The sequence below is a fragment of the Gadus macrocephalus genome, chromosome 2 (genome assembly GCF_031168955.1).
Source record: "Gadus macrocephalus chromosome 2, ASM3116895v1".
Classification (NCBI taxonomy): Eukaryota; Metazoa; Chordata; class Actinopteri; order Gadiformes; family Gadidae; genus Gadus; species Gadus macrocephalus.
In genome coordinates, this window is record NC_082383.1 from 8,786,000 (window position 1) to 8,803,969 (window position 17,970).

Below are 17,970 nucleotides of genomic sequence, written 5' to 3' on the forward strand. Positions count from 1 at the left end.
GGTAGCCTACAGGTCCCGAACAACTTTGGGAAAGAAAGGATTGTCCCTACCAATATTTAGATGTATTATAAAATATAGAGGAAATTGATTTTACATAATGCATTTAACATAATATTCTTTGACAAACTTGGCGGCCGCTGGCGTGAAGAGGTGCCGATTTGGGGGGGGGGGGGGGGGGGGGGGGGGGGGGCGCGCGGCGACAAGCCCCTCGGTTTGTATGCCTCGCACGATGGACACGAGCACCGATTAAATATTCACGTGAACCTCTGGAGCACACGCGCACTTCTGACCTGCCTCCACGTTATTCGCTTCAGAAGTTCCTAACTTCTACTCACCTGACCTTTTTTGCAGTAGGCTACTTTAAATGTGAATAAGTGCACATGTAAATCTAGATTTTAATTTAATAAAGTAGGCCTATTTATTGTTCTGCATGATGCAGTCTAGTGATTTTGGGTTACGTCTTTTAAGTGTCCCTATAAAGCTGAGACCAAACTTACGGTCATTCGGTGGCTGCTTCATTCCGACCATATTCCGACCTATAAGCAGACGGTGACCCACTGTCGGTCAAAGTGAAGGGGGTTTCCCCCGAGAGAGCATCGGCCCTGGAGCCAACGTCTCCCCTGTGCTCCTCGGTCTGGCAGCCGACAGCAGGAAAGGTGTATCTAACATAGTTGAAGGTGGAGCGCAATAGAGTATACGTGCTCCAATAGTGCGAGATAAAAATAAAGCACATTAATTTGAATGACTTTTCCTTGTGTGTGATTTATCACGGGCACGGGCACACACAAGCTAAAATCATTCAAATGAATGTGCTTTATGATTGGCTGTCATCACGCGAATGTCGTGGCAAAGTTGAAATATTTCAACTCGAGCGAAAGTGTCGCGCTGCAAACCCATGTGAACGCGCCCGCCCGTGCCGGAGAAAAAGTGTCGTGCTGCAAATCAAATCTTGTCGCGGGTTTTCTCTAGCGAAAAATTCGCCCGATTTGCGTCTCCACGTTGACTTTGTATGGAAACGTGTCGCCCCTCCGTGTTTGGTGTGAACGCAGTTAGGGGACCACTAAGGCCTAAGTAAAAGCACCCAAAAATCAGCATGTCATAGGACCGGAATCTAGACTGGTTCACATTGCTGTACCATATATGGCTAACCTTAAAGTGGAAATGAAGCAATGAGAACTGTGACAATTTTTTGGTTGCTTTTTCATTTTTGAAAATACATGGATTTTCATTAAACCTGAAATTCAAGTAGTTTCGCTGGAAAAGGACATGTTGATAACGACTTTCGCAACAAGGGCGCGGCCATGTTTTAAAAATGCAGGCGCTACCTCATCAGAATGGTTAGCGCTTTCAAATAAACTTCAAATCTTGGAAGAAGAACAGGGGGGTCATTTTGTATTGCCCCTGGCTGTTCAAATAAATATTATCGGGTAAAAGAGAGCGGTAAAATGGTTCATTTCCATGTCATTCCTGTCAAGAAGCCTAAACTGCTCCGAAGATGGTTAGCTGCATTGAAACGCCTCAGCCCCCGAATGGGATCAGGGCAGAGAGTATGTAGCGACCACTTTATAGAGGCTGATTACATTGAAGAGGGAGCTTTTGCCGTCCCACCAATCGCCTGAAGCCAGATGCTGTGCCAACAATTTTTAATTTTAGTGGCTATAGTGCTGGAGACACGGACAGACCTGCCAAATCTGACCCGGGCGCTGCTCTTATGCGCAGAGAAAGAGCACAGAAACGCGCTTGCCAGGCAGAGGAACGAGAGGTAAACTTAGCTTCTAGTACTAGGGAAACAGAGAAATTAGTACACTCACTGTTTGAAGATTGTCTTGTTTGCAGACTAGCTCGCTCCATGCTCTTGATCATTTCTAATCCATCGCCAAAATAATCCATTGATTTCGGAAATAATCCATTTGCAAACACCGTCGGTTGCACAATTTTCGCATATTCATGTGCACACCCAAATGGCACGACAATTACATGTATCATGAAATGAACGGACTGTAAGGCAGCGTGGTAGCCCAGCTGCTGCACCCGTGTACTACTTTTCATAGCTGTAAACAACATCCTGTAGACGGGCAGAGCCGGGAGATGTCAGTCATTATCTCCTCCACATATATAAATAAATAAATATATATATATATATATATATATATATATATAATGTGCAATATATATCCATTTTGTTGATGCAGTAAGCTACCAGTGAGGCTATGAGCCGCTATGTAAACAACATAGAATGTTACCAACCATTCTCGTGACGTCATCGTATTCTGAAAACAGAGATGGGGGCGCACAGGCTGAAAACATTATAATTTATGCAACTTGTTTGTGCTTTATTCTGAATAACGGGTCATATTTCCGACTTTATTTGTATTTATGGTATATTGAAATATTTAACTAGTGCTATAGACATCTGACACATGTAGACACATGGTGGAGAGGTTTGCGTGTCCCTGTGAACCTGAGAGCTGTGTTGTCTGGAGCCTTGTGCTCCTGGTAGGGTCTCTCATGGCAGAGTGGTCTCAGGTGAGGGGCCAGACTAAGAATGGTTCACAAAACTCCAATGAATAACGAAAAAAGAGGAGATGTGACCCGGCCCGGAGGAAGCCCGGGGCCCCCGTCTGGAGCCAGGCCCAGACGGAGGGCTCGATGGCGAGCGCCTGGTGGCCGGGTTTGCCACGGAGCCCGGTCGGGCACAGCCCGAACAAACTACGTGGCACCCCCCCTCTCTTCATCCCATGGGCCCACCACCTGTGGGAAGACCCGTTGGGGTCGGGTGCGCAGCCACATGGGTGGCAGCGAAGGTCAGGGGTCTCGATGGACCAGACCCGGGCAGCAGAAGCTGGCTCTGGGGACGTGGAACGTCACCTCGCTGTGGGGAAAGGAACCGGAGCTTGTGAGGGAGGTGGAGCGCTATCAGTTAGATCTGGTGGGGCTTACCTCCACGCACAGTCTCAGCTCTGGTACCGTACTCCTGGATAAGGGTTGGACTCTATTCTTCTCCGGAGTTGCCAAGGGCGTGAGGCGCCGGGCGGGTGTGGGGATACTCATAAATCCCCGGCTGAGCGCCGCGGTGTTGGAGTTTACCCCGGTAGACGAGAGGGTTGCCTCCCTGCGCCTAAGGGTTGTAGGGGGGAAAACTCTGACTGTTGTTTGTGCGTATGCACCAAACAGCAGCTCAGAGTACTCTGCCTTCTTGGAGACCCTGAATGGAGTCCTGTATGGGGCTCCAGTAGGGGACTCCGTAGTTCTGCTGGGAGACTTCAACGCCCACGTGGGCAACGATGGAGACACCTGGAGAGGCGTGGTGGGGAGGAACAGCCTCCCTGATCTAAACCCGAGCGGTCGTTTGTTATTGGACTTCTGTGCTAGTCATGGATTATCCATAACAAACACCATGTTCGAACATAAGGGTGCTCATAAGTGTACCTGGTACCAGAGTACCCTAGGCCGAAGATCGATGATCGATTTCGTGATCGTGTCATCTGATCTGAGGCCGCATGTTTTGGACACTCGGGTAAAGAGAGGGGCGGAACTGTCAACCGACCACCATCTGGTTGTGAGTTGGATCAGGGAATGGGGGAAATTTCCGGATAGACCTGGTAAGCCCAAACGAGTAGTGTGGGTGAACTGGGAACGTCTGGAGGAGGCCCCCGTCCTAGGTATCTTCAACTCACACCTCCGGCGGAGCTTTTCTGGCATTCCTGTGGAGGTTGGGGGCATTGAGCCGGAGTGGGCGGTGTTCAAAGCCTCCATTGCTGAAGCTGCGGTGGCTAGCTGTGGCCTCAGGGTCTTAGGCTCCTCAAGGGGCGGTAACCCTCGGACACCGTGGTGGACTACGGTGGTCAGGGAAGCCGTCCGACTGAAGAAGGAGGCCTTCCGGGATATGATATCCTGGAGGACTCCTGACTCGGTTGCAGGGTACCGACAGGCTCGAAGGGCTGCAGCGGCTGCCGTGTCGGAGGCTAAGCAGCGGGTGTGGGAGAAGTTCGGAGAGGCCATGGAGAAGGACTTTCGGTCGGCACCAAAGTGTTTCTGGAAGACTATCCGGCACCTCAGGAGGGGGAAACGGGGAACCATCCAAGCTGTGTACAGTAAGGATGGGACTCTGTTGACCTCAACTGAGGAGGTCGTCGGACGTTGGAAGGAACACACTCCAACTATGTTGGAGGCAGAGCTCGAGGTTGATGGTGTTTCGTCGTCAATTTCCCTGGTGGAGGTCACTGAGGTAGTCAAACATCTCCGCAGTGGCAAAGCCCCAGGGATTGATGAGATCCAGCCAGAAATGCTAAAGGCTCTGGGTGTTGAGGGGCTGTCATGGTTGACACGCCTATTCAACATCGCGTGGGAGTCGGGTACAGTGCCAAAGGAGTGGCAAACCGGGGTGGTGGTTCCCCTGTTCAAAAAGGGGGACCAGAGAGTGTGTGCCAATTACCGGGGTATCACACTTCTCAGCCTCCCTGGTAAAGTCTACTCCAAGGTGCTGGAAAGGAGGGTTCGGCCGATCGTCGAACCTCAGATTGAAGAGGAACAATGCGGTTTTCGCCCCGGACGTGGAACTACGGACCAGCTCTTCACTCTCGCAAGGATCCTGGAGGGGGCCTGGGAGTATGCCCATCCGGTCTACATGTGTTTTGTGGATCTGGAGAAGGCGTATGACCGGGTCCCCCGGGAGAAACTGTGGGAGGTGCTGCGGGAGTATGGGGTAAGGGGGTCTATCCTCAGGGCCATCCAATCTTTGTACTCCCAAAGCGAGAGCTGTGTTCGTGTTCTCGGCAGCCAGTCAGTTTCATTCTCAGTGGGTGCTGGTCTCCGCCAGGGCTGCGCCTTGTCACCAATCCTGTTTGTGATATACATGGACAGGATATCGAGGCGTAGTCATGGTGGGGAGGGGTTGCAGTTCGGTGGTCTGAGGATCTCGTCACTGCTTTTTGCAGATGATGTGGTCCTCATTGGATCATCGGCCTGTGACCTTCAGCACTCACTTGATCGGCTGGCGGCCGAGTGTGAATCGGCTGGGATGAGGATCAGCACCGCTAAATCTGAGGCCATGACTCTTAGCAGGAAACCGGTGGATTGCTTACTCCGGGTAGGAAATGAGTCCTTAGCCCAAGTGAAGGAGTTCAAGTACCTCGGGGTCTTGTTCGCGAGTGAGGGTACTATGGAGCGTGAGATTGGCCGGAGAATCGGAGCAGCGGGGGCGGTATTGCGTTCGCTTTACCGCACCGTTGTAACGAAAAGAGAGCTGAGCCGCAAGGCAAAGCTCTCGATCTACCGGTCGATCTTCGTTCCTATCCTCACCTATGGTCATGAGGGCTGGGTGATGACCGAAAGGACGAGATCGCGGGTACAAGCGGCCGAGATGAGTTTTCTCAGAAGGGTGGCTGGCGTCTCCCTTAGGGATAGGGTGAGAAGCTCAGCCATCCGTGAGGAACTCGGATTAGAGCCGCTGCTCCTTTACTTAGAAAGGAGTCAGCTGAGGTGGTTCGGGCATCTGGTAAGGATGCCCACTGGGCGCCTTCCTTGGGAGGTGTTTCAGGCACGTCCAGTGGGGAGGAGACCTCGGGGAAGACCCAGGACTAGGTGGAGAGATTATATCTCAACACTGGCCTGGGAACGCCTCGGGATCCCCCCGTCAGAGCTGGTCAATGTGGCCCGGGAAAGGGAAGTCTGGGGCCCCCTGCTTGAGCTGCTCCCCCCGCGACCCGACCCCGGATAAGCGGATGACGATGAGGATGATGAGGATATAGACATCTGTTTTATTTGATTGCTTCCTTTCCACTTTAAAGTAATCCACTATGGATACGGACAATCCGGATGATGTACATTTTCAAATCTTTGCCCATCTTTGCTGTACCTAGGATCGCTTTCCATAATGGCCTTTGCATAAGGTACGACTGTGCATGTGTATTCACGTTTCGCAACACCTGCTTGAGGATATGTGGGTGAACTGTGATCAGCTCTACATTACAAAACCACTTGGATTTAAATATCAGCTTGCTTGGTGGATAGACTATTTATTTGGATACCGTGGTTATACTGATGCAGAAACTTAGATACAAAGATACATAGATACCAAGACCAGTGTCTGAAGAAGTATACACAAGTCTAAATGAGGTTGCATACATTGGACTACAGTGCTGTAAATGTGAACTTACTGCATCCTGAACGAGATTATGCAGCAGCCAAGAGCGGTTGGTCTCTTTCAAATTTGAGTAGTCCATTTCCACAGTTTATTTATGGCATCCCTCTGCTCCACAGATAGAGTTGTGAGGTTCCCATTGTTGCTCTCACAGACTTCATAAAGCTCCAGGCCTGCTGCAGGGTCCTCCTCTGATACCCGTGGAGCTTCCCCTGGGCCTGCAGCAGAGGGTAGAAGAGACAGGGCCAGCAAAGGGGCAGAGGACAGACAAACTTTAATTCAAACAGTGCACACTGTGAAGGTCATTTAAACAAAGAACGTTATACCAGAACGTCTTTAAAAAGTTAACAGAGATATGAATATACAATACAATAACCTTTATAAAAAACGTTATAATAAATGTTTTAACTAACAAAATAAATAACAAAACAAAACAATAGGGTGTATGCACTAAGCTGTGTGACGTACTTCCTGTTTCAAATAATACAGCTCGGCCGGTTCCGGTGTTGTGTCAAGATCTGTTTCCCCGTCGAGATGTGTTTCCCCTAGTCCCCGCCCCCGTCCGAAATTACCCGAAGGGCGAAGGAAGCGCGCGTACACAAAAAGCTCGCCCACGAGCTGCTGTGCTCGTACCACAGAGGCACTTTGGAGAGAGCTAAGGTTCAAAACTGCCTTTTTTTAGCGAGTTTTATCTGAAGATGTTGTATTGTAGATTTCTATTAATAAAAAATAATATTTTTGTGAGAGACTTTTCATTTTGAATGTTATGGACTTTTAGAAGGAAGTGTGCTCATTCATAACATTGAATGAGCTGACTGTTATTAATGACTGTTATTAATTATTATTATTCTTCATGTTTAACCTCTGTTTTCCTTTTATTCCTAGTCTGTTTTACATAGTTTTGAATGATGACTATATGCTCTGTAAGGTGACCTTGGGTGTCTTGAAAGGCGCCTCTAAATTAAATGTATTATTATTATTATTATTATTATAACTGTCGGATACTGTTCCCCCTGTTCCATAGGAAAGGAGGCTCACACATCTTTCAAATTCATACTGCTGACTTCTTTCCCCACAACAGATAAGTCCTGTGATTTTCAGGCTGATATCATTCAATTTGACCATTTAGAACAGGGGGAACGCATCCTGACAGTATTACTCCAAGCTGTCAGGATGCGTTCCCCCTGTTCTGAAAGGGTTAGGCCGTTTGTAAAGGCTTCGGAAAGGCCGTTTGTCCGATAAGTCAAACAAGAGGCACATCAGGCCGACGGTTCAATATGCCGAATAGGCCTACATAAAAAGAGTTTTATCTCTCTCTCTCTCTCTCTCTCTCAGCTCCAAAATACAACCTTGGCCTACATATCATGTTAACGATGAATATTGGAGAGCAAAGTGACAAAAGAGAGAGAGCGCGAGCGGGGTATAAAACTCTTTATGTAGGCCAATTCGGCATATTGAGCCGTCTGTCGGCCTAATGCGCCTCCTTTTTGAAAAGTCAGACAAACGGCCCTTCGGACCAATGGATTCCGTTTTCGTAACATTGAACCGTCTGCATAGTGGGATGTCGATCTAATGGGAAGTATTTCGGACCATTGAGACGTCGGAACAATGAGGTGTCGGAATTACGGGCAGGCCCCATCAAATATTCATGCTGAGAGCTTTTGTGTCTTATCAGACACATTAGAGCTGCTTGTTGATGACGTGCCGTTAGATGCATGACGTATGTTATGCTACGTCTGACGCATGATACTGCCGCGTATGTAGCTGTGTTTCTGGTACTGATCGGGACCAATGAGGCATAGACTACATCGTGCTTCGCCCTTTAATCCAATAGCGATAGCCTTAAAAGGCAAAGCCTATACGAAATAGAACGTTAGTTACGTATTGTAACTCTAGATTCTATGAGTATAGGCGCAGCCTTTTAAGTGGTCGGTCTCATTGTCCTTTAAATAGCTGAAGAAAAGCTCTTAATTGGGAGCAGAAAGTCCGCCGGCGCCCGCTTGTATCTGAACAAGCTGTAGGTGGGTGGGGAACACAAATTTTTCAGTGCTAAGGCTCGCGCCTAGGGAAAACCCAATAGCGATAGCCTTAAAAGGCTGCGCCTATACTAGAATCTAGAGTTACAATACGTAACTAACATCTCAGAGTGATACTGCCTTGCGTCACATTGATTCTCGAGCTCGCTGCTTTGCTTGGAGACGATCCAGAGCAAGAAACTACACAACATCAGGCGAACAAAATGATAACGAAAGAGCGAATAATAAATTTTTGGCTGGGTTGTAGGCAGTGGAGTGGAGGCAGTGTTTTTTACTACTGAAGATGATGAAGTCTCTGTGGCTGAACGTCACAATGGAATTGAATCTGAACTTGAAATATTTATCCCGTATTTATTATTAAAAAAACAACTCACATTTTCCTTTTATTTTGGCTTAAAATGGTTATACGTGACAAGTTTCCTCCAATTAGACTACCAATACGAACTAGAAAATGCATTTCCTGCAGAAAATGTGGTGAGTACTGTAGTGCAAAGTGAGGTTGAAAATATTTTTTTAATAAAGCCACATCAATTAAACATAAATAAACGTTAAATAGCTTAAATCACGTGAAGGGATTTGAACAAGTTCAAAAGTCAAAATTGACAAATAAAGTGACAGCTGAATTTTATAAATAATAATATCAGCATTTTTTAATTGGAATGGAGTCTCTAGGTGAAAAATTTAGGAAGTATATAAGTCCCCAAGTTTGGAGAGAGAGGATTAGGTTGTTTTAAATGAATTTCCCTGCATTTCTATCCTTGTAAAAGTTGCAGTTTGCTGTTTTTATTGAAATCTCCTCACAAACTTTAAGAGAATTGTGGACTTTTAATGAGTTTAAGGATACTCTGCTACATCTGCTCTAAGCTGGGCTTATCAGGCCTGTGCCTGCTACATCCTCCTGGAGCCAGGGCTAGCTTGCCTGGGCCTGCTTCATCCTCCTGGATCTTGTGCTAACTAGCTTGGGCCTGCTACGACGAAATCTATTACAATGAATACATGAAAACAAGAAAGGTAGTGGTGTAGCCATTTAGGTTAAATCAGAATTTGAGGCTTCAATTGTTTTGTCTGAGTCTGCAAGCAAATGGAATTTTTGGCATTGAAGGTGGAAATAGCCAAGTCCCTCTTGTCCAAATTAAGCATCTCTTGTCCCAATTAAATTATAATGGATGGAGATCGGAATTGGGACTGGCTAAATGCAGTTTCTGATTAATTTAAATCTTTGTGACTCTATTAATCTTAGCCAGCTGGTCAACCTACATACAAGGCCAAATCTTAAGTCCACTTTGATTGACCTAATTCTAACAAATGTTCCTCATAAATGCTCATCTTTGGGAGTCTTCTGCAATGATAATCCCCAAACGTAAACCACGCATTATTTTCAAGAGGAATTTAAAAACAATTAATGAACAAGCTTATCATCATGATTTGTCTTGGTTAATTGGGGCATATAGGTTTGTTTCCGGAAGTAGCGCTAACTTGGACATTCTCTGAGGAAAATGTTGTGAAAATTGTAAATAAACATGCTCCTATCAGGAAATTCAGGGTGAAGGGACGAGAAACACCTTTGTTTTCCCCAGAGTTGTCAGCTAGAGTGTTCAAACATCAACACATTAACTGTATTGTGTGCGTTTAACACAACAATAACACAGGTTAGCGTAGGATGAAGCCAAATATGAGATCCTTAGGGAGAGTAGAAGAAAGTAAATACTTTTATAATAGGGAAATTAAGTTGGTTAAACATTCTCTATGACGAACACTTGTGTAGAAAACATGTAAAAGCTGTCAGATATCAAGAAAAGAAAGCTAAAGGAGAAATCCAACCACGAAACATAACCAGCATCCCAAAACATAAGAGCTTTGTGAGGAATGGAAGAATACAAAGACAAGGAACAGGAAGAAGATGGATCTGGCAGCCATTTTGGACATTACTCCCCCATCACCCGAAGAACATGATGAGTCCTTTAGTCCAGTTCATCTTTCTCCTACTCATGGTTCTCTTTCCCCAATTCCAAGTCCCCCCAAAAAGGTTTTTCAATCCAAGTTGACAGAAAAAATGAAGAGGCTTGAAAGAGAAAACAAGGGGCTAAAAGCAATGCTCGATGGCATGAAAAAAGCCAATAGTAAGATGAGGGTTCAAAAGCATTTCTGGATAAAGGTAAGAAAGCACGTCAACCAACCATCAGACCTTCGCCGAAAAGAGCCGCGACACAAAAAAAACAGCAAGTTACCAACTTTCTTTCCAGGGATGAAAACAGCAGGCTCTTGTCAGGGAAAAGGGATACTGTAGGCCGGAAAAATAACAAAATGCAGCAGCGGGTTTGAACCAAAACCTTGAGTGTGCTACACTCCGAATACAACCAAGCATCTAGCGTCACATAGCAAATGTCTTACCGGCAGTTTGCTCGCTACAGGCCCAAGCACATAACAGAGGCCAGGCCAACAGATAGAAATATCTGTGCATGCTACCAGCATGAAAACATGCGCCTGCTGATTGACTCCTTGGTTTTTAAATGCATGATTTCAACCGAAAGTCTGTCTAATCTTCTTTCTTCCATTACTTGTAACACAGAGGAACAAGAATGTCACACCTGGTGGTATTATATGTCCCCTTTAAATAATTTATACCTCCTATTTTAAATATTGGCTGATTGACAGTTGGTCATTATGGTCTGATCATTTGTTCTATAAGTGATGTCAAATTTCTCTTGCTACAAAAGTATAATAGATTTCACCATAAATGTTCATAGAGTGTCTCATTTCGTCCTGTGGTGTGACGGCACGTCCTGTGGTGTGACATAACTTCAAACACTATTAAATAACTTTTACTATGTTAACTAGCTTTAATGATTATGTTCATTTGAAAACATTGCATAATACAACTATCAAAAGAAAAAAATCAACATTTTCAAATATTTTGTCTTATTTTACACAATATTTCCACGGGAGCAAGTGATAAAAGATGGCACAAGTAAGGAATAGAATCCAAAAACAGCTTTGCAAAAATACATATGCAGAATTGTAATGATCGTTCCTTAAGAGTAATTCTTAGACATAAAACATACCTGATTTATATTTGAAATCAATATTTAAACATTTTAATTTTATTGTAATGTCATGTCACAGCGCATGACACATTTTGTCTGGAGATGTAAGAAAAGCTTCATAAATTGCATAATGTGAAAAAAAATCTGCTAACCTCTAGCAGTTTAAAAAACTACAGTATTTGAACATCTACCCGGGCGCGTGTGTATGCGTCCATCTGTTTAAACACACGCAAACTAAACACAAAACGCATAATACAGTCCTTGGCAATGTATATTAAAAGGGGGACACATGCATATTAGGAACACACGTCGATAACGATAATGCATACAACACTGATAAGAAACGATGTTTATAATATATTGGGTCTATCATTAAATAGAACCACAGTTACGCATATCATGTTATATCATATACGTTTTCTTTGCCGACATTTATTTGAGGACTCTGAAGTTGTGGAAGAAAACCTTATTCCATGTGTGAATTAGGCCATACTATTTGGCCATAAACTGAGGCATTTGAAGTTAGAAATTCATGTGCATCTGTCTCATCGGAGACTGCAGACGCGATGTCAAAATATAAACTTGTCAGATTCAAATGCGCTCATGGCCCTTAAATGGGATGGGAGATGGCCCTCTCATTGGTTGATTGCATGCCCAAACCACACCTACGGGTAATTAGGCTACTTCAGACCAACCCTTTTTAGATTTGCGCCGTGCGCAAGTCATTTTTTGCACCGGTAAAATAGCGACATCGCCATCAAACCGCCCACAAAGCTACTTGCGCTTGGCGCTTCTCACTTGCGTTTCAGACCGTTAAAATAGGGCCCAAGATGTGTTGTCCTTAACTAAACACATGGATGCGTTAAGAATATGTTGTTTCCAACACATCCTTTTTGAGAGTGAAGCAATGTATAACTGTGAGGGGTATCCTAGAAGCCAATTCATTCTATGGTATCACATTTAGCACCCCCATCCTACCGATGGAATGTCCTCACAATTATCCTGGTAAATTATCAGACTATTAACTTGATGTTGACTAAATATCTTCATCCTGAGATGTTGAAAATCTCCATTAATTATATTAATACTTTGGCTGTGATTTTTGCTTACAATTCCCAAATCTGTGGCGCTACTTATTTGAGTTGAACTTCACTTGTAGTAACTGTTGGTTTACAATTGTACTAAGTAACTTCCCGTTTACAATTCCCAAATTTGTTGTGTTCTATAAGTTTCACATTCAACCCACACTGAGTAAGTCAATAAAACTCCCTCAAAATCACTTGGTCTAGTTTTTATTTATTAAGTATATTTTGTATTAATGATAATGTGTCATTCCATTTGATAATATTTGACAGCCCTAATTTTATACATTAAAGACCAGAACATTATAAAAAGTTGTTTTATGTTAAAGTAAAGAATGTTATGCCATTCACACAGACGAGTACCCGTTCTTATTGCTAAACTGCCTTGTTCCTCAACGTGCTAAACGCAGCACAGTGACAAATCCACGCATTTAATTCTAGCATGTCCAAGGTCCATCAGCACGTTGCATTTCTCTGCTACTGCCTGCGAAAAACCTTTTCTACAACTTGTTCATAGAACTCTTTCAGTTTGATTCCCATGTCCCGGAACTCTGGTCTATTCTGAAAAAACAAAAACAAATCTATTAAACATTACCAAAGAACTTTAACATGCATGGCAAAAATAACAAATGAATAAAAACAATGACTTGTCTAGCTCACATATCTAACTCGCACGGCCGGTGGTAATGCCGTGTTCGGGATGCATCGTACACCACCTGCCCGAGCTACAAAGTGGATAATCTACCAGCTTTCTTTCGACTTTTCAGAGGCCTTTTGGTCGTAATATAACCTGTCCCACTCAAAGTCCTGAGAGTCCACCAAGTTCAGCAAGGTAAACCGCACGACCGGTTTGCTAAAGAGGCTAATGTAGCTAACAATGACAATGAATAGCCAATGACTGTTATTCCCCGATGCCCACAAAGAGAAACGGAAACGCTATAAGTGCTACGAGCCAGGAAATTACGTCAAAAGAGCAACTCGGGGCGGGTGGTGTACGATGCATCTCGAACGCAGCATTATATGTGAGCCGGGAGGGAGGAGTCCTTCTCACTAACCTGGTTAAATTTATCACAGTTGGAGAAAATGAGTTGGATATCGGTTAATAACTGTCCAACGGTGTACTGCTGGCCCAGGAGCTCTGTGATCTTGTCCAGCCACATAGGAGTCACGATTTGAGAGCTGTATCCCCTCACCTGAAGTGAGGGAGGGGGGGAGATAAAGTGAGAGCTAGAGAGAAACTGAAAATCTTTCTGATTTGGTCGTACAATTGCCAGTATGTTTGTTTATATCTGTCTGCTAGAGAGTTAAGGAGGGAGAGAAATGTAAGCAGCGAGGGAGGGAGGGAGGGAGGGAGAGAGAGACCGAGCGAGATCACATACATACACAATAGAGAATAATGTTGAAAACAGTGATGCTTACATGGATGCATGGGTCTTTTGCAAAAATTTGATCCTTGTCTGCATTGTAGAGAGACAGGAGCAGGTAGTGGCACGGCTGTTAGGGCACAAGGGCAGCTTTTATATTACAAATTACGATATGAATAGTGTATGTGTCTATGTCGAGAATGCAATATTACCATGAGTTGTGTCACAGCTAAAAAATAGGCTACACTAGCAGGGAGCGCTAGTAGGACGATCTAGCTGAAGAGCTAGCACTTGATATTCAAGGACTTAGGGCCCTATCTTGCATCCGGCGCAATTGACTTAATCACTGGCGCATGTGTCATTGCTAGTTTCTAACTGGCGCAGAGTGTTCTTTTCCCTCCTGCGCCACGCGTCGGCAAGTTAGGGAATGATCTTGCGCCCCACGGGGCGGCTGGGCGAAAGGAGGAGGCATGTTCTGGAGCAAACGTCCCCTGTTGCTATTTTGACGTTTCAGAAACCACTTGCGCCACAAACCAGGAAATACCTGGTTTAAAGTCAATGCCGCGTTCTTCAGATGCTATTTTAAGGGCGCATGCATAATGTTGCTTGTGCACCTCGCGTATACACTTTGCTTCTCTCATCTACCTAGCCACACATTCATGGTAAATTATTTGGGAAGAACAGCTGATACAGCGGTAATAAGTTGTACTTTTAAATCAATGGATCTGCAAACACCGTACAGCAAACACATATTTTCTTGACACAGACATCGTGTACATGCCCATAACTTTTAGAATTGATGAGTATTTGATCGTGAGAAAACATTGTTTGACCGCGAGTGTAGGGCTGAGCGATATGACCAAAATATCATATCCCGATATAGGTCATTCATATCCCGATAATGATATATATCACGATATAGCACATTTTCTGTAAATTCAATGAATAAATACCGTATTTTCCGCACTATAAGACGCACCGGAGTGCCGCAGCAGCTAAATTGAATGATGTGTACATATATAAGCCGCACTGGACTATAAACCGCAGGTATTTTAATGTTTAATTACCATTAGGGCTTGCCCAAATGCAATTTTTCAGGCTTCGAATACTCGTTGGTTTTTCCGAGCGAATATTCGAATACTCGTTCCAGAAAAAAACACCATCAAAAACATTAATAATCCCTATATATATATATACTCCCTGGAACCAATTTTGACAGTATCTGCATATTTTGTTGAAGATTTAATAGCTTTTGAAGGTTAACTAGTAGGCCTAAGTAGGTGGAAGTTCCTTAGTTTTTTCCCGTGAAAGCGAACAGCTGTTGTTCCGTTCCAAATCAGCTGTTTTCTGCCGCACCGTTATATAAGAATCGAAAAAAAAAGAAAAAAAAGGCGCGTTTTATAGTCCGAAAATTACGGTAGTTTATATAAAGTGACCACATGGAAAGGCCTATTTTGTAGCCCCTCTTTTAGGTACGAGCTCACTTTTTCTTGGCTGGTCGTGGGAGTCCTTCTCCTATTCAGAATTGTCACGTTCACTCTCCTCCATGTTTGTTTGTGTTGCGTTCATGTGCCGTGTGGAAGAATGTAAAGCGTCGTCCAAATGACGTAAAATATTACCGTAAAGAGTGTGATTTGCGACAAGACGAGATAAACGATAGAGGATAATATGAAACGATAGACATTTTTACATCATCACACGATATATATCGTCATATCGCCCAGCCCTACGCGAGTGAGTGTTAAAAAGAATGAATGAATGCGGGCGCACGTGTGTGTATGTGTAACACACACACGCGCACGCGTGTGTGTGTTACATCTGTTTAAACACACGCAAACTAAACACGTAACACATAACACAGTCCATGGCAATTTATATTAACGGGGGTACACATGCATATTAGGAACACAAATAGATAACGATAATGCATACAATACTGATAAGAAACAATGTTTATAATGTATTGGGTATATCATTAAATAGAACCACAGTTACCGCATATCATATGTTATATCATAATCGTTTTCTTTGCTGACATTTATTTGAGGACTCAGTATTTCTGAAGTTGTGGAAGAAAACCTTATTCCATGTGTGAATTAGGCCATATTATTTGGCCATAAACTCTGTCTCATCGGAGACTGCAGCCGCGCTGTCAAAATATCACTCGTCAGATTCATATGCGCTCATGGCTCTTAAAGGGGATGGGAGCTGGCACTCTCATTGGTTTGTTGCACGTTACGCCCAAACCACACCTATGGGTAATTAGGCTACTTCAGACCAACCCTTTTTAGATATGCGCCGGGCGCAAGAGTCATTTTTTGCGCCGGTAAACTAGCGACATCACCGTAGAACCGCCCACAAAGCTACTTGCGCTTGGCGCTTCTCACTTGCGTTTCAGACCGTTAAAATAGGGCCCTTAGTGTGAAGAGTTAGCATGGGAGCTAGAAGAGAGTTAGCATGGAAGCTACTGTGTGAGCTAGGATGATAGCTACCAAGAGAGGTAAAAAGGACCAGGGTGGTTACCAGCATGTGGTTGGAGACAGGATGCATGAGGGTCTCTTCGTACGTCATTCGAAAGAAATACTCATTCCTATTCCAGATGCAGAATGTACACATCCATTTACTGTCGTCCCTGTTCTCACACACAAAAACACACAGGCAAACATACACACACAGAAGGTTAGGATTAGGGCCCGACCGATTTATCGGCCTGCCGATTTAATCGGCCGATTATAGCCTTTTTGAAAATAATCGGCATCGGCCAAAAAGACGCAGATTACAACCGATTATTATTTTTTATTTTTATTTTTATTTTTTTTATTATTATTATTATTATTATTATTGTTATTGCGATTAGTATCCTGCAGATTGCGCTCCTACTCGCCTTGCTAACTAACAACTTTAGCTGGAGTAAAAAAGAGGAGATTGAATTTTACCATGCAACATGAAAGCACGCTCGCTCAGGCAGCTGAGCGCTCACCTCACCAATGTACACAAGACGCGTTGTTTGAGCATGTTGTGCCTGTTTTTCTTTAGGTCCCAGGCCATGTTCATTTGTTATACTGTAGACTCTAACGGTGAGACCATACTGCTCAGCACGCACGTGTTAGTCACTGCTCACGAGCGCAGCACATTGGGAGTTATTTATTTATTTTACATTTTACATTACACTCATTTGACTGTAAATGTATTCTAAAACACTCAAAGGTTCTGCATTCAATTCACATATTCGTCAAAAGTGTTTAAAGTATATTTAAGGTATCAAAAACTAAGTTTTATATGTTGTTGTTTTTTTTTTTTTTTTTTTTTTTTTTTTTTAATCGGCCGATTAAATCGTAATCGTAATTTTTCTCTGAAAATAATTGGCATCGGCATCGGCACTCAAAAATCAATATCGGTCGGGCCCTAGTTAGGATGTTTTACTTTTTGGGGGAGGCAATGTGTTTGCGTGTTTATTTGTTTGTTTATTTATTCGGATCCCCATTAGCTGATGCCAAAGACACCAGCTACTCTTCCTGGGGTCCACACAAGAAAACAACGTACCAAACAACAGATAAAAAAGGAAAAAAACATATAACAAAGACGAAATCAACATAAAAACAACAGATAAAAGAAAAGGCATATATCAAAGAAGAAATCAACATACAAACACCAGATGACCTAAAAATAACCTAACCATCAACACACAATTACAACAGATGACAAATAGTAATAAAAGGATCAGTGAGTAGATAAATAAAAATTGCAAATGATTTGTTACTTTTGACTTTTTATTTTATTTTTATAATTTGATGTAAATGTTTTTCTGTCCTCATTTGTTGCTTCATTGTTGAAATATTCCATCAAGGTGTTATTTGTATACAGGTTTAATCTTATTGTGCCTGTGTATATGTGTCAGTCCGTGCGTCGGTGTGCTTTTGTGTGTTTGTGTAAATACCAGATGTGTACCTAGGTGTCCCTGTGTGTGTGTGTGTGTGGCTGTGGGTTTGTGTGCACATGCATATGTTGTGTGTGTGCTTGCACCCCATCGTATGAACAGTGATATCTTAGCTTGTTGTCCTTGTGTGTGTGTGTAACTGGTACGTGTGTGTGTGTGTGTGTGTGTGTGTGTGTGTGTGTGTGTGTGTGTGTGTGTGTGTGTGAGTGCTCACCCCAGTATAGAGGGGTCCAGCTGGGGCAGGTGACACTTTTGGTGGAAGGAGCGTGGACAGTGGTCACACATCACCAGGTCACCCAGTCTCCCACACACAAAGCAATCATCATCGCTCTTCTGTTCCTCCTGCACACACACACAGTGGTAAG

At 43.8% G+C, this 17,970-nt stretch overlaps 2 protein-coding genes across 2 annotated transcripts in view; one reads left to right on the top strand and one right to left on the bottom strand.

Annotated features, from left to right (window-relative positions):
* Positions 1 to 17,970, top strand: part of dhx58 (DEXH (Asp-Glu-X-His) box polypeptide 58) — a 375,030-nt gene that overhangs the window by 348,049 nt on the left and 9,011 nt on the right. The gene's annotated exons all lie outside the window — the stretch shown is intronic.
* The window catches only part of LOC132472485 (uncharacterized), a 152,398-nt gene continuing 145,422 nt past the window's right edge, over positions 10,995 to 17,970 (bottom strand). Inside the window, exons 29-33 of the mRNA XM_060072123.1 lie at positions 17,820 to 17,947; positions 16,192 to 16,300; positions 13,724 to 13,798; positions 13,360 to 13,497; positions 10,995 to 12,865 (exon numbers count right to left, since the gene is read on the bottom strand). Of these exons, the coding sequence (XP_059928106.1) occupies positions 12,782 to 12,865; positions 13,360 to 13,497; positions 13,724 to 13,798; positions 16,192 to 16,300; positions 17,820 to 17,947 (534 nt within the window). The 3' untranslated portion in view covers positions 10,995 to 12,781. The remainder of the gene's footprint in view (positions 12,866 to 13,359; positions 13,498 to 13,723; positions 13,799 to 16,191; positions 16,301 to 17,819; positions 17,948 to 17,970) is intronic.